Source organism: Salmo salar, chromosome ssa17 (genome assembly GCF_905237065.1).
Source record: "Salmo salar chromosome ssa17, Ssal_v3.1, whole genome shotgun sequence".
NCBI lineage: Eukaryota > Metazoa > Chordata > Actinopteri > Salmoniformes > Salmonidae > Salmo > Salmo salar.
The window spans coordinates 6008016-6025920 of record NC_059458.1 but is presented as its reverse complement, the minus strand read 5'-3'; the positions used below and the strand labels follow the sequence as shown (position 1 = coordinate 6025920).

Genomic DNA, 17905 nt, shown 5'->3' with positions numbered 1-17905 from the left:
TGGTATGTGAAAAATTAGGCACATATACACTACCGTTCAAAAGTTTGGGGTCACTTAGAAATGTCCTTGTTTTTGAAAGAAAAACTTTTTTTTTTGTCCATTTAAAATAACATAAAATTGATCAGAAATATAGTGTAGACATTGTCAATGTTGTAAATTACTATTGTAGCTGGATTTTTTTATGGAATATCTACATAGGCGTACAGCGGCCCAGTATCAGCAACGATCACTCCTGTGTTCCAATGGCACGTTGTGTTAGCTAATCCAAGTTTATCATTTTAAAAGGCTAATTTAACATTAGAAAACCCTTTTGCAATTATATTAGCACAGCTGAAAACTGTGGTTCTGATTAAAAAGCAATAAAACTGGCCTTCTTTAGACTAGTTGAGTATCTGGAGCATCGGCATTTGTGGGTTCGATAATAGGCTCAAAATGAACAGAAACAAAGAACTTAATTCTGAAACTGTTCAATCTATTCTTGTTCTGAGAAATGAAGGCTATTCCATGTGAGAAATTGCCAAGAAACTAAAGATCTCGTACGACGCTATGTACTACTCCCTACACAGAACGGCACAAACTGTCTCTAAAAAGTTGCACAACTGATCAAGAGGACAAGTACATTAGAGTGTCTAGTTTGAAAAACAGACGCCTCAAAAGTCCTCAACTGGTAGCTTCATTAAATAGTACCTGCAAAACACAAATCTCAAAGTCAACAGTGAAGAGGTGACTCTGGGATGCTGGCCTTCTAGGCAGAGTTGCAAAGAAAAAGCCATATCTCAGACTGGCCAATAAAAAGAAAAGATTAACTTGTTATGGATAGGGGGCAGTATTTTCACGGCCGGATAAAAAACGTACCCGATTTAAGTATCCTCTGGAATCTATTTTTTTCACAGCTGTAGTGGCAAAAAAAAATCCTGCCCCATACACTACCGGTCAAAAGTTTTAGAACACCTACTCATTCAAGGGATTTTCTTTATTTTTACTATTTTCTACATTGTAGAATAATAGTGAAGACATAAAAACTAGAAAATAACACATATGGAATCATGTAGTAACCAATTTTTTTTTAAACGAATCCAAATATATTTTATATTTGAGATTCTTCAAAGTAGCCACTCTTTCCCTTTGACAGCTTTGCACACTCTTGGCATTCTCTTAACCAGCTTCATGAGGTAGCCATCTGGAATGCATATCAGTTAATTAACAGGTGTACCTTCTTAAAAGTTAATTTGTGGAATTGCTTTCCCTCTTAATGCGCTTGAGTCAATCAGTTGTGTTGTGACAAGGTAGGGGTGGTATACAGAATAAAGCCCTATTTGGTAAAAGACCAATTCCATATTATTTCAAGAACAGCTCAAATAAGCAAATAGAAACAACAGTCCATCATTACTTTAAGACATGAAGGTTAGCCAATCTGGAAAATTTCAAGAACTTTGAAAGTTTCTTCAAGTGCAGTTGCAAAAACCATCAACCGCTATGATGAAACTGGCTCCCATGAGGACCGCCACAGGAATGGGAGACCCAGCGGTACCTCTGCTGCAGAGGATAAGTTCATTAGAGTTACCAGCCTCAGAAATTGCAGACCAAATAAATGCTTCACAGAGTTCAAGTAACAGACATATCTCAACATTAACTGTTCAGAGGAGACTGTGTGAATCAGGCCTTTGTGGTTGAATTGCTGCAAAGAAACCACGAAGGACACCAATAATCTATGGATTAGGTGACAAAGCAAAAACAGGTTGTTAGAAATGTTAGCAAATTTATAAAAAAATAAACTGAAATACCTTATTTACCTAAGTATTCCGACCCTTTGCTATGAGATTCAAAATTGAGCTCAGGTGCATCCTGTTTCCATGGATCATGTTGAGATGTTTCTACAACTTCATTGGAGTCCACCTGTGGTAAATTCAATTGATTTCACATGATTTGGAAAGGCACACTCCTGTCTCTATAAGGTTGCACAGTTGACATTGAATGTCAGACGAAAAACCAAGCCATGAGGTCGAAGGAATTGTCCATTGAGCTCCGAGACAGGATTGTGTCAAGGCACAATCTGGGGAAGGGTACCAAAACATTTCTGCAGCATTGAAGGTCCCCAAGAACACTGTCCTCCATCATTCTTAAATGGATGAAGTTTGGAACCACCAAGACTCTTCCTAGAGCTGGCCGCCCGGCCAAACTGAGCAACTGGGGAGAAGGGCCTTGGTCACGGATGTGAAGAAGAACCAGATGGTCACTCTGACAGAGCTCCAGTTCCTCTGTGAAGATGGGAGAACCTTCCAGAAGGACAACCATCTCAGCAGCACTTCACCAATCAGAATTTTATGTTAGAGTGGCCAGACGGAAGCCACTCATCTGTAAAAGGAACATGATAGCCCCTTGGAGTTTGCCCCTTGGAGTTTGCCAGGACAGAATGGCACTGGAGGGGATGGCTGCCGTTTTACATGCTCCTAACCAACTGTGCTATTTTATAAACATTTTTGCATTGTTTGTAACTTATTTTTTTACTTATTTAGTACATAATGTTGCTGCTACCATCTCTTATGACCGAAAATAACTTCTGGACATCAGAACAGCGATTACTCATCTCAAACTATAAGAATTTTTTATTTTAACGAGTCTGACGCGAAGGATATACTGCTTTCTCGGGAACGGGCCCAAATCCCCGTCATTTACATTGAAGAAAAGACAGAGAAAAATCGCAATCATTGGAAAATAAAATGGATGACCTACGATCAAGATTATACTACCAAAGGGACATTAAATCTCGACCTTGTCTCAGGATGGTAAGTTGTGGGTTGAAGATATCCCTCTAGTGGTATGGGAGCTGTGCTTTGGCAAAGTGGGTGGGGTTATATACTGCCTGTTTGGCCCTGTCCGGGGGTATCGTCGGACTGGGCCACAGTGTCTCCCGACCCCTGCTGTCTCAGCCTCCAGTATTTATGCTGCAGTAGTTCATGTGTCGGGGGGCTAGGTCAGTCTGTTATATCTGGAGTATTCATCCTGTCTTATCTGGTGTCCTGTGTGTATTTAAGTATGCTCTCTCTAATTCTCTCTTTCTTTCTTTCTCTCTCTTTCTCTCTCTCTTTCTCTCCCTCTTTCTCTCTCTCTTTCTCTTTCTTTTTTTTCTCTTTCTCTCTTTTCTCTCTCTCTCTCGGAGGACCTGAGCCCTAGGACCATGCCTCAGGACTACCTGGCATGATGACTCCTTGCTGTCCCCAGTCCAGCTGGCTGCTGCTGCTCCAGTTTCAACTGTTCTGTCTGCGGCTATAGAACCCTGACCTGTTCACCGGACGTGCTACCTGTCCCAGACCTGCTGTTTTCAACTCTCTAGAGACAGCAGGAGCGGTAGAGATACTCTCAATGATCGGCTATGAAAAGCCAACTGACATTTACTCCTGAGGTGCTGACTTGTTGCACCCTCGACAACTACTGTGATTATTATTATTTGACCATGCTGGTCATTTATGAACATTTGAACATCTTGGCCATGTTCTGTTATAATCTCCACCTGGCACAGCCAGAAGAGGACTGGCCACCCCTCATAGCCTGGTTCCTCTCTAGGTTTCTTCATAGGCTTTGGCCTTTCTAAGGAGTTTTTCCTAGCCACCGTGCTTCTACCCCTGCATTACTTGCTGTTTGGGGTTTTAGGCTGGGTTTCTGTACAGCCCTTTGAGATATCAGCTGATGTAAGAAGGGCTATATAAATTAACTTGATTTGATTGGGGTGAAGGTTCACCTTCCAACAGGACGACCACCCTAAGCACACAGCCAAAACAATGCAGGAGTGGCTTCGGGACATGTCCTTGGGTGGCCTAGCCAGAGCCTGGACTTGAACCCGATCAATCATCTCTGAATACCTGAAAATAGCTGTGCAGCAACGCTCCCCATCCAACCTGACAGAGCTTGAGAAGAATAGGAAAAACTCCCCAAATACAGGTGTGCCAAGCTTGTAGAGGCATACCCAAGAAGACTCAAGGCTGTAGTCGATGCCAAAGGTACTTCAACAAAGTACAGAGTAAAGGGTCTGAATACTTATGTAAATGTGATATTTCAGATTTTTTTAATACATTTTCTAACAAACAGTTTTTGCTTTGTCATTATGGGGTATTGTGTGTAGTTTGATGGTGACATGTTTACGCCATAACGAGCAGCCTGGTGACCAAGAGGCCAGAGAGGGAGCACACGTGACAGTATGTTTTATCAACAGAGAGGTATATTTTCTAGGTGATTTAAATGTTGACTGGCTATCATCAGGCTTCAAACTGTAATTAATACCTGCAACCTGGTTCAAGTTATCAGTCAACCTACCAGGGTAGTTACAAACAGCACAGGAATTAAATCATCAACATGTATTGATCACATATTTACCAATGCTGCAGAAAATGTATTTAGATCAGTATCCAAATCCATCGGATGTGATTGATCACAATATAGTAGCCATATCAAGGAAAACCAAAGTTATAGTGCACAGCACAGGAATGATATGTAGTGGTGCAGCACCTAAATAATGTTATGATGTACTGATTTATGTTTTGTTGTATATAAAATGCAAGTGCCATAATGAATTTGGACCCCAGGAAGAGTAGCTGCTGCAAGGCAGCACCTAAATACAAATACAAAAATAAGAGGTCATGCAATAAGTTTTGTAGGGATTTGTAGTAAAATTGAGCAAGTTGAGGTGACTAAACTGCTTGGAGTAACCCTGGATTGTAAACTGTCATGGTCAAAACATATTGATACAACAGTAGCTAAAATGGGGAGAAGTCTGTCCCATAATAAAACACTGCTCTGTCTTCTTAACAACACTATCAACAAGGCAGGTCCTGCAGGCCCTAATTTTGTCACACCTGGACTACTGTTCAGTCGTGTGGTCAGGTACCACAAAGAGGGACTTAGGAAAATTGCAATTGGCTCATAACGGGGCAGGACGGCTGGCCCTTAGATGTACACAGAGAGTTAACATTAATCATATACATGTCTATCTCCTGGCTCAAAGTGGAGGAGAGATTGACTTCATCACTACTTGTATTTGTGAGAGGTGACATGTTGAATGCACCGAGCTGTCTGTTATGCACTACTGGCACACAGCTCGAAAACCCATGTATACCCCACAAAACATGCCACCAGAGGTCTTTTCAGTCCCCCAGACTATGGGAGGTGCACAATAGTACATAGAGCCATGATTACATGGAACTCTATTCCACATTAAGTAACTCATGCAAGCTGTAGAATTAGATTATAAAAACGAATACAAATTCACCTTATAGAACAATGGTTACTGTTAAGCAACACAAACTTAGGCACAGACATGCATACACACACGGTAACACTATACACACACACGTACATATGGATTTGGGTTATAGATATGTGGTAGTAGAGTAGGGACTTGAGGGCGCACACTTAATGTGTTGTGAAATCTGTCGTGAATGTATTGTAATGTAATGTTTTTAAAATTGTATGTCTGCGTTAATTTTGCTGGACACTAGGAAGAGTAGCTGCTACCTTGGCAGCAGGTAATGGGGATCCATAATAAATACAAATACATCTTGAACGCCACTTGATGCTGCTTATTAGCATCTTTACAGCTAATTCACATTTTTAAGCAACTAGCTGTCCGGCTGTTGTTGTGTACACAACTTCTTGAATTACGTTTGGTTGTCATTTGTGAGGTTGACAACAGTAGCAAAAAACATTAGCAATAGAAAACTTATTTTTGTCCTTGAAACTACTGTATTTTGGATTATGATATGGTAAGAAGCAGTACTAAGCCAGTCTAGGTTTTCTAAGTAGTGTTTTAAAAAAATGTGAACAAATCAAATATGATTAAATATTACATTTAAAACATAAACCAACCACTCTGCTGTCCTTCTAAAGTTGCCAAATTAAGTTGGCTGTAGAGTTTTGCAATTTTTTATTACCACCCACATGTTCAACAATAACAACCAAGTTATTATTACTAATATGTATATCGGTATGTGAGACTGACTGAATATGACAGTTCTAAACGCCAAAGCAGGGACTCTAATGTAGAGAGCTGTGCTGGGAGAATCAGAAGAGAAAAATATAATTTGAACAAACACCCATGTTGGCTCTGCTCCGAGGCACAGAGGGGCAGCACAATATATATGCTAATATGGTTTGTATCTGCAGATGAGAATGAGAAAGTTTGGATGAAAGTGGGCTAAAATGGGCACAGGAACTGTTTTAGGGATGCTGATATGGCACTTAAAAAAAGCTATCTAGAACCTTAAAGGGTTCTTCGGCTGTCCCCACAGGAGATCCCTTTGAATAACTTTTTTTGGTTGGATGTAGAACCCTTTCTACAGAGGGTTCTAGATGGAACCCAAAAGAGTTTTACCCTGAAAAAAAAAGGTTATCCTATGGGGACAGCCGTTGAACCCTTTTGCAACACTTTTTTCTAAGACTGTACCTTTTGGAATCACGTGTTTAGAATCATACTTTGAAAGCCTGCAGGAGGCTGTGTTTTCTCATTACTTTGCCCTTGCCCTTTCCTCGGTCATGTCATACAGAACCAGAATTGTAGATAATCTCAGCATGCATCAATCGCCTTTCTTTCACACCAGTCATCTCTCTTACAGTGCAAATGTAGACAGGGGAATAATGACTGAAAGGATCCAATGATCAGATCTGAGGTGAAGCGGTCTGTCAGAAACACCAGTGACCAGATGGGAATAAGGGTTTATCATTGTCCAAACGTGTACGCGTAGGCACAGCAGTGTTTTAAAATATTGGACAGTTGGCTTTCTGTCACGTTCTGACCAGTAAAGGGGTTATTTGTTATTGTAGTTTGGTCAGGACGTGGCAGGGGGGTATTTGTTTTATGTGGTTCGGGGTTTGTTAGTGTATGTGTTTATGTAGAGGGGTGTTTGGTTAGTGTATTCCGGGGTTTTTGGGTTATGTTCTATATTTCGTATTTCTATGCTCTGTCTATGTTGTGTATTTTATTGTTGGCCTGGTATGGCTCTCAATCAGGAACAGCTGTACTTCATTGTTGCTGATTGAAGTCATACTTAGGTAGCCTATTTTTACCTGTCCCTTTGTGGGAAGTTGTGGTTGCATAGCTGTGTGTTTTAGCCTGCAATCCTGTTCGTTCGATCATTTTCTTGTTTTGTTTGTGTTCAATAAAAGTAATTATGAGCACTCAACCCGCTGCGCCTTGGTCCACTACGTATTACGGCCGTTACACTTTCAAGTCTTACTGCTGGCAATGTCATAATCTATGGCCCGTTGCACAAGCCCTGCACTTTTAAAATGGCTGTGTACTGTACCAATGGGAATTTGTGTATGTTTAGAGTGCAACCATAAGATGAAAGATCTGACAAAAATTGGTGACCATATTTTATCTCAAAACCAGATGTTCAAATCTCTTATTCCCCAACATGGGGACAATTGGGGTTTGTCACAGTTTTTTTCAGAGGCTTTTTGGTTTGGTGTCCAACCTGAGATTTGGAAGGTTGGGGTTTCGATCCCGGGTTGAGTAATACTGAAGACTCCAAGAATGGGACCTGATGTCTCTGCTTGGCACACAGCATTAAAGAGATGAATTAGGGGGAAAGGCTCTGTGATAGACTAGCATCCTGTCCAGGCAGTGTACTTGTACATCAAGCTGCCTCACGCTACAGACGTGACTGGTCTGGCACTGACAAAGCTAACTTGTCCAAGGCTTACTTACTTACCCGGTTTTGTGTTTAGACATAATTTTTGTGTCCAGAAATATATCTTTACCTGGGTGTAATCTATCTGGTTATCTGACATAATTTTGCATCAACAATAACAACACATCAACCAGAACTTTTGTTTTACCTGCTTGCCTGCTACCTCTAAATCAAGAGATTCATGTCAACATGGATCGGGAATGACTTGTACTGTCTGAGGATAATATATAATATCCCCCCCAAATGTCTTACAGGTGTATGATGTCCATGCTATTTGAGCATGACTGAAGTAGCAGATTTGATTTAGGGAGCTGATTGAGATGGCAAGCTGAACTGGAGGGCATCCATATGACACTTTTCCCTCCTCTCCTCCCACTGTACACCACGCCTCTGAGACATCCTTGAAAGGGGTTTTAGAGGTAAGGAATATTCTTTATGAAATGTGTGACCCTGCATGATGGAGTCTGTAAGATACACAGTGAAACTCACAGTGGAGGCCCTACATATTTTTGTGGGAGTGCAAAATGCATAGCCTATTTGCAGGGAGTAGTTTGAGTCAAGGTGTTTCTCGTCTTTGCTTTCACACAGATAATAGCAGGGAATATACTAGTAGGCATATTATCTTTTTGTTAAAATGACTTTTTGAAACAAAGTTACCTATTCACAACCAATATAAATTACATTTCAGCTAATTAAAAAAATACAATTACAATACTTTGTATGTGCATTTGTAGAGACATTCTGAAAAACTGTTGGTTTCTGTCAATTGCTCTGTGACATCATTGGGGGGACAACTCGCTAAACTGGTGGCATAGGAATCGATGCGACTGAGTGCACTGGAACTGCAAACCTTGCACACATGGTTAGCATTTTAGATCATTCTATGAAATCCTTTACCAGGCACCACAGTATTGTTCTAAAAAAATATCCCAGTAGCCAATTACATCACAACATTTTGGATAATTTACAGATGTCCTACGATAGCGTGATAAATAGATGACGAGGTGATTTGCAAGGTACAGGCGTATTCATCACTGAAATGTGCCGATCATAACAGCTGTAATATCATAATAATAAGTCATTTTGTAATATAATATATGAGACGCAGGGATGGATTGATCAGGAGATGTTCATTCAACAAACAACCCGTTCACTGTCCAACTCAAGGCCTATCCAGGGGAGTAGCGTAGCCTACCCATATGGCTACTGACTGAGAGTGTACAGTCAGTATGTTTGAATGACACTGAGGGGCAGTGTTTTTACAACTAATGCCAGTTTGCCTGAGGCTGATGCCGTGCAGGTGTTTGTACACGCACATACATGTAATAGTGCCAGACATGCACACAAACATATACAGTTGGCATTGCTGTTATGATTTTAGTTGTCCTTGATGTCCTTGTTTTAAATGTATTTTATTTTTATTTTGCATTGTTGTTTGCTGTTTTCTTCTGTCTTTTTTTCTCTTCAGTTCATTCTGTTGGTGCATTGGAGGGTTCTTGAGGGTGGGGAATGGAATTAATTGTATTTAAAATTTTTCTTCTTGGCTGTGGGAGGGGTCTCGAATGGTTGAGGGACAGCCATTCCTGAACTGTGGGGGGATCTTGGAGGGTTCGGATTCACGTCTTTTGGCCTGATGGGAGATCTGTCAACGTGCCCTTGAGCAGGGCATTGACCCTGGATGCTTCTGTGTGTTGCTCTGAATGGGAGTCTGTTGGATGACAGGTATGATGTAGTTGTTGAGCGGCTTCACTGCAAGTATATTGTATGTTTCGGATATTCAATCAAAATTAAAATACAAATAAAAAAGGTGAGAAGAAATTGTCAGGGTGAGAAGAAATTGTTGTTTTAACAATGTTTTGAAGCTATAACGTTTTTTGATTACATTTTTTACAAGCAATGGAGTAAAGCAAGGTTATAGTTAGGGGTCTGATGGGGTAAGACAGTGGAACTCAGCTCATGACACATTAATAAGCTATATTCTTCATTATAAACCGGGTGGTTCGAGCCCTGAATGCTGATTGGCTGAAATATGTGTTATATCAGAACGTATACCACAGGTATGACAAAAAAAATACTTTTTACTGTTCTAATTACATTGATAACCAGTTTATAATAGCAATAAAGCACCTTGCGTTGCGTTGCGCTTAAGAACAGCCCTTAGCCGTGGTTTATTGGCCATATACGAACACCTTCTCGGGCCTTATTGCTTAAATAATATATAGCTATCATAAGTCCCAAAATGTATATATCAATCCCAGATTTCCCCTTTAATTGAATCCGGTTTATATGTTGCGACTTTCTCCATACCAATATAATTTCAAGTTCAGTGTTATCTGCCAGAGTCTGGTCGAGCGTATTCTGTCAATGCCCTTACTTTTTGTCTCCCTCTCTACTGTCTAAAATGAGACTCTTAACACAGATGCTTTTGTTCCCATTGCTGAGTGCTTTGATTTCCAATTGTCATCTTTGACATTTAAATGCTCCAGCCGGGTCCTGCTGTGCTCATCAGTCTGCTCTATTAGAAGGAAGGTTATATCACTATCAATAAGTCAATTTTGTTGTTGTCTAACAGACGACTGAGTGCTTTTTATATGTCACTTAGAACATACTATAATTAGTGGAACTTTTTCATTTCAAAGGTCTTAGTTGTTGAACAGTGTGTTTTTTTTAGCTCTCCTTGAATTACCTATGTCATGACCTCATAGGTTTTTAGTATGTTTATTGGATAGAGAGATACAGAGGTGAAAGGTAGGAGAGTGCAAAAAAAACTTTTATTGGTGGAATCAGGTGAACAGAAAAAAAACTTCACACCTTTGGGTCTCTAGGACCAGGATAAAGAAACACTGTGGTGAAAAGTAAGGTGCATACCCTCTGGACTGTGCACAGGGTCATCAGGAACCCCAGAAATCTGAGGGGGCACAAAGTAAGATTAGAATGGCTGGGGGGTAGTCCAGAGTGGAGCTAGGACCCCCGTCTAGAAGTTGGTTAATTTTACATTTTTTAAACACCTGAAACAGATTTTTACTGCAATCTAGTGCCATAATCATTATACTTAATTCTATGTAAAAAAATATTGATATTTTTCTGCATATCTTAGCATACCTCTAGCTGTCTGTATCTATCTAACTGAAGGTTAAAGTTTGAAATAAACTTAACATTCTTCTCTGCATCTCTGCTAAAATCTGGGTAAAATATTGTATTTATTCAGTTAATGTCATAATTGCTTGCTAATTCTACCAACCTACCAGAACTTTATGACCATGGTTTTTTATAAACCCTCCATATTGCACCAAAACGGGTTCAGCTATGGTTACAAGTCAAATAACCCTTATTTGGCACTATATACAACCAATTGTTTTAGTGTATAGCCTGAAATTGATTATTGTAGCTAGTTGAGGTTGGGAGATAGGTTCCCAATCTGGGCTAGCTAAAGCCAACTTCATAAAATTGCTAGGTGGCTATTAGTATTACAGTGAAACATCAACAAATACTTTTTTTTAAACAGGACTAATCTGAGGGGGAATGTGTCCCTGTGCTACCTACACTCTTAAAGAAAGGTGTTCCAAAAGGATTATTTGGCTGTCCCGATAGGATAACTATTTTTGGTTCCGCGTAGCAGTCTCTGGGGAAAAGTTTCTACATGGAATCCAATAGGGTCATACCTGGAACCAAAAGGGTTCTTCAAAGGGTTATCCTATGTGGACAACCGAAGGACCCTTTAAGTTCTAGATAGCACCTTTTTTTCTAAGAGTGACGCGTGATGTGAGGCATAACGCCTCTGAGCACATACAGTAGCTGTTCAAGCATTAACGACCTCAGTGTCTTGAACACATCAGCCTGTGGTAAAATCAATCATTTCCAGGCCCAGAGACATGTACTAGTCTGTGGTGACCTAAATGCCAGAACCGGACAAGAACTTGACACCCTCAGGTTCTGACACCCTCCACAGTAATTGTGAAAGTTTAAACTTGGCAGTAGAAAATCTAAACAGTATATTTGACATCTCAGCTTCCCTATCAAATCTAAACATTTCAAACATAAATTTGCTTAAATAATATATAGCTATCATAAGTCCAAAAATGTATATATCAATCCCAGATTTCCCCTTTAATTGAATCCGGTTTATATGTTGTGAAGAAAATGAACAACAATGACAAATGGTTTGATGAAGAATGCAAAAATCTAAGAAAGAAATTGAGAAACCTGTCCAACCAAAAATGTTGAGACCCAGAAAACCTGAGTCTATGCATTCACTATTGTGAATCACTAAAACAATACAGAAATACACTATGGAAAAAGAAGGAACAGCACGTTAGAAATCAGCTCAATGTAATTGAAGAATCCATAGACTCTAACCACTTCTGAGAATTTGGGAAACACTAAACAAACAACACAAAGAATTATCTATCTGAAATGGACAACAAACAGCAAAGAACAAAGAGCAAAAACATATACATGATCAATATTAACTATTAAAGACGACCAGAACCCACTGGATTATCCAATTACATTGAATGAACTACAGGACAAAATAAAAACCCTCCAACCCAAAAAGGCCTGTGGTGTTGATGGTATCCTCAATGAAATTATAAAATATACAGACAACAAATTCCAATTGCCTATACTTAAACTCCTTAACATCATCCTTAGCTCTGGCATCTTACCCAATCTTTGGAACCAAGGACTGATCACCCCAATCCGAAAAGTGGAGACAAATGTGACATCAATAACTACTGTGAGATATTAGTCAACTGCAACCTTGGGAAAATCCTCTGCATTATCATTAACAGCAGACTAATACATTGTCTCAGTGAAAACAATGTCCTGAGCATATGTAAAATTGGCTTTTTACCAAATTATCATACAACAGACCACATATTCACCCTGCACACCCTAATTGACAAAAAAACAAACCAAAACAAAGGCAAAGTCTTCTCATGCTTTGTTGATTTAAAAATAATCCTTCAACTCAAATTGGCATGAGGGTCTGCTATACAAATTGTGGGTGGTGTTGGGGGAAAAACATCCAACATTATAAAATCCATGTACACAAACAACAAGTGTGTGGTTAAAATTGGCAAAAAACACACATTTCTTCCCACATGGCCGTGGGGTGAGACAGGGATGCAGCTTAAGCCCCACCCTCTTAAACATATATATCAACGAATTGGCGAGAGCACTAGAACAGTCTGCAGCACCCGACCACACCCTACTAGAATCTAAAGTCAAATGTCTACTGTTTGCTGATGATCTGGTGCTTCTGTCACCAACCAAGGAGGGCCTACAGCAGCATCTAAATCTTCTGCACAGATTCTAGGGTTGTCATCTGATGAAGATCATCAAAGGTTAGTGCTGCATTTAGCTGTGGTTTTGTTTTTTGTGACATTATATGCTAGCTTGAAAAATGGGTGTCTGATTATTTCTGGCTGGGTACTCTGCTGACATAATCTAATGTTTTGCTTTCGCTGTAAAAATTGGACAGTGTGGTAACCTCTTACATCTAGACGTTCCGCTAGCGGAACACCTGCTCCAATATCCAATGATGGGCGTGGCGCGAAATACAAATTCCTCTAAAATCCGAAAAACTTCAATTTTTCAAACATATGACTATTTTACAGCATTTTAAAGACAAGACTCTCGTTAATCTAACCACACTGTCCGATTTCAAAAAGGCTTTACAACGAAAGCAAAACATTAGATTATGTCAGCAGAGTACCCAGCCAGAAATAATCAGACACCCATTTTTCAAGCTAGCATATAATGTCACAAAAAACAAAACCACAGCTAAATGCAGCACTAACCTTTGATGATCTTCATCAGATGACACTCCTAGGACATTATGTTATACAATACATGCATATTCTGTTCAATCAAGTTCATATGTATATCAAAAACCAGCTTTTTACATTGGCATGTGACGTTCAGAACTAGCATTCCCACCGAACACTTCCGGTGAATTTACTAAATTACTCACTATAAACGTTCACAAAAAACATAACAATTATTTTAAGAATTATAGATACAGAACTCCTTTATGCAATCGCGGTGTCTGATTTTGAAATAGCTTTTCGGTGAAAGCACATTTTGCAATATTCTGAGTAGATAGCCCGGCCATCACGGCTAGCTATTTTGACACCCAGCAAGTTTGGTACTCACCAAACTCAGATTTACTATAAGAAAAATTGGATTACCTTTGCTGTTCTTCGTTAGAATGCACTCCCAGGACTTCTACTTCAACAACAAATGTTGGTTTGGTTCCAAATAATCCATAGTTATATCCAAATAGCGGCGTTTTGTTGTGCGTTCAAGACACTATCCGAAGGGTAACGAGGGTGACGCGCCCGGCGCGTTTCGTGACAAAAAAATTCAAAATATTCCATTACCGTACTTCGAAGCATGTCAAACGCTGTTTAAAATCAATTTTTATGTGATTTTTCTCGTAAAATAGCGATAATATTCCAACCGGGCGACGTTGTATTCATTCAAAGGCTGAAAGAAAAAAATGGAGAAGTCTCGTGAATGCGCATCTTAGTCTCACTGTCCCCAGGCTGACCACTTACAAATTCTGCTGCTGTTCTTTGCCCAGAGACAGCAGACACCCCATTCCACTTTCTGGCGGCTTTAGAGAGCCAATGGAAGCCTTATAAAATGTCACGTTACAGCACAGATGCTGTATTTTCGATAGAGATGCAACAGAAGGACAACAAATTGTCAGACAGGGCACTTCCTGTATGGAATCTTCTCAGGTTTTGGCCTGCCATATGAGTTCTGTTATACTCACAGACACCATTCAAACAGTTTTAGAAATTTTAGAGTGTTTTCTATCCAAATCTACAAATTATATGCATATTCTCGTTTCTGGGCAAGAGTAGTAACCAGTTTAAATCGGGTACGTTTTTTATCCGGCCATGAAAATACTGCCCCCTAGCCCCATCAGGTTAACCTTTACATCACCAGAGGAGCAGAGGAGGAGTAGGATAAGGGTATGGCTGAAAGCTATAAGAACTGGTTGTCTCGTACTTTCAGAACAGAGAATAAAAGGAGCAGGTTTCTGGGTGCGGTAGAATAGATTCAATGCATAATGTACAGATAAAGGTATGGTAGGATGTGAATACAGTGGAGGTAAAGCTAGGCATTGAGTGACGATGAGAGAGGTATTGTCTCTAGAGACATCAATTAAACCAGGAGAGGTCACCGCATGTGTGGGAGGTGGGACAAGAGGGTTAGCTGAGGCATATTGAGCAGGGCTGGAGGCTCTACAGTGAAATAAGACAATAATCACTAACCAAAACAGCAATGGACAAAGCATATTGACATTCGGGAGAGGCATGCATAGCCAAGTGATCATAGGGTTCAGTGAGTAGCTGGGCGGGCTGGAGACACGGCGATTCAGACAGCTAGCAGGCCGGGGCTAGCAGGCTAGCAGAAGGGCCTTAGAGTAACGTCACGACGGAAGTCTGTTGTAGCCCCCTCGTGCGGTTACGAACGGCAGACCAGTCGTAATGGATCAGCAGGGTTCCGTGTAGTAAAAGGGTCCAGGCCAATTGGCAAAATAGGTATAGTAGCCCAAGAAATTGGCTGATAGACCTCTTCGTCTAACAGTCCGGTATGCTCTAGACAGCTAGCGAGCCGTGGCTAACATTCTGGATTATATGCAAATTGCCATCATACGAACTGAGGCAGCAGACTTTGTGAAAATTAATATTTGTGTCATTCTCAAAACTTTTGGTCACTACTGTACAATGTAAAACACCAAATAATCCATGCAGAGCAGAATTAGGCCGATACCCGCAAATTATCAAAATCCAGAAAAGAGCCGCTAAATCCTACAACCACCGAAAAGGAAGCGAACAGAGAGTACACAGTGGCAGAATTCCTGACCACTGTGACTGACCCAAACTTTAGGAATGCTTTGACTATGTACAGACTCAGTGAGCATAGCCTTGCTATTGAGAAAGGCTGCCATAGGCAGACCTGGCTCTCAAGAGAAGACAAGCTACTGCCCACAAAACGAGGTTAAAATTGAGCTGCACTTCCTAACCTCCTGCCAAACGTATGACCTTATTAGAGACTTATATTTCCCTCAGATTACACAGATTCACAAAGAATTTGAAAACAAACCCAATTTGATAAACTCCCATATCTATTGGGTGAAATACCACAGTATGCCATCACAGCAGAAAGGTTTGTGACCTGTTGCCACAAGAAAAGGGCAACCAGTGAAGAACAAACACCATTGTAAATACAACCCATATTTATGTTTATTTAATTCACCTTTTGTACTTTAAAACCTTTAAACATTTGCACACCCTTACAACACTGTGTATATACATAATGCCATTTAAAATGTCTTTATTCTCTTGGAACTTCTGTGAGTGTAATGTTTACTGTTCATTTTTGTTTATTTCACTTTTCTATATTATCTACTTCATTTTGCTTTGGCAATGTTAACATTTGTTTCCCATGCCAATCAAGCGCCTTGAATTGATTTGAGAGATAGCCGCTGATTGGCCGGAAAGCGCAGCCTGAGCTGGGAATGTAGGAGAGGTAGCTAGAGTGTGCGACAGCCCCTTCTCCTCCCAGCCCTGGCCATTAGCGTAGAGGGCTCTCAGCCATTGGCTCAGCTCAGCAACACCAAATGCTGTATAAAGGCATGCCTGTCGCCACGGTTTGTGGAAACATCCTCTCCCCAGCAGATGCTTGCCGACCGAGCCGGAGCATGAGCACCTCCACAAGAGATGAATGAGGAAACGAGAGCACGCTGCCGTAGAGAACGTGAGAGAACAGAGAAATAAAGAGATAGTGTATGAGAGGAACACAGAAGCCCAGAGTGTCTGAGCCTTCTGTTTTGATGGGCTGCAGAGTTTGGAGAGTCTCCCCTTGCTGTGAGGAGAGAATCTGAAAAAGCCCTCCCACCCTCTCCATCCGCGTCTGGACAGCCCTGACTCACGCCTTACTGAGTCCATCCTATGTGTTCTGTGATTAGTAAAGTTGTTTACATCCGCACACTTTACTTGACTTTTTTTCTCTCGCTTGGCCAGACAGTGTGCTTTTTGCACATGGAAGCCACTGGTCTCCGATGGCTTGTTACTACATTGTCATCAGCTCCACACACCTCAGCAATGGACACTTAAGGAACATCAAGGGAGTTTTCCGGGGTCCCCTCAATAAGAATGGCAGCAAGAACTTGGTAAGACCTGCACCATCTCATAAACCTCTGAACAAGACAAAATTCTACATTTAACTAATGTTGCATTTTGTACCATGTATGCATTCACTACTGTAAGTTGCTCTGGATAAGAGCGTCTGCTAAATGACTAAAATGTAATGTAAATGTACCATATGGATGCATTTATGAAAATATGTGCTATATAGATTCCTGTTTGATTGTGTACTGAGGAAGCCGGCTATTAGTAATTACAACAGTGATAAAGCGTTACAGATCTGGGACTGTGTGATATTACAGAATATCAGCTCTGTAAAAGAGATCATACACACACACACGACCAGTCCTTTGAACTTAAAGCTTCAAAGGAAGCCTCCCTGTGTCCAAACCACGGGCCACTTCATTATCACAAATGACATTATACATGATTATATATTATCCATACTCTGAACAGGGCTCTAGAATTAAAAAATCGGAATAATGCATTAGAACTGCAATGTCTATTGTCTGATGATTTTGGTGAAAAGTATGCAGAAAACAATGATACGGCAGCAGCCCTGCAGTGTAATTTAATTACAGTACATTTCTGGATTCCTGGAAGGAAAATCCTTGCAAAGCTTTCAAAGCACTAATGAAAATGCACACATTCCCTTGTTCCGTTTCTTTCTCTCTCTAGTCCGTATTTACACCTCGCTAAGGCACTCCGGGGGCTTTCCCGGCGGAGGAGCCTCCGCTCTAAAGAAGTGGAATCATATCAGATGAGATATTGATGCACTCACTGTGAGGCTATGAAAGATCACCGCTTAGTAGGAACCCTGTTCCCAGGGTTTAATAGACTATTGCAGCTGGTGTGTTGTGCCTCGTCGCCATCAAACAGCAACAGATTGTCTCCAGTCAACTGGAAAGCAAAATGGTACCCAATCCTCCCTCAGCAGTCTCACTCTATCCAGTTGACAGTTGATTTCTCACTACAGTCAACACACTTGCAGACACCTTGTCCATATAACAGTAAGGATCCCACATTTACCATATGCCAGTGGTTTCATTCTAAACATGT

At 40.6% G+C, this 17905-nt stretch overlaps 1 protein-coding gene across 1 annotated transcript in view; it reads left to right on the top strand.

Annotated features, from left to right (window-relative positions):
* Positions 1-16298: 16298 nt before the first annotated feature.
* LOC106575137 (zinc finger protein 804A) overlaps positions 16299-17905 on the top strand; it is a 62767-nt gene continuing 61160 nt past the window's right edge. The window contains exon 1 of the mRNA XM_014151371.2: positions 16299-16872. Within this exon, the coding sequence (XP_014006846.2) occupies positions 16762-16872 (111 nt within the window). The 5' untranslated portion in view covers positions 16299-16761. The remainder of the gene's footprint in view (positions 16873-17905) is intronic.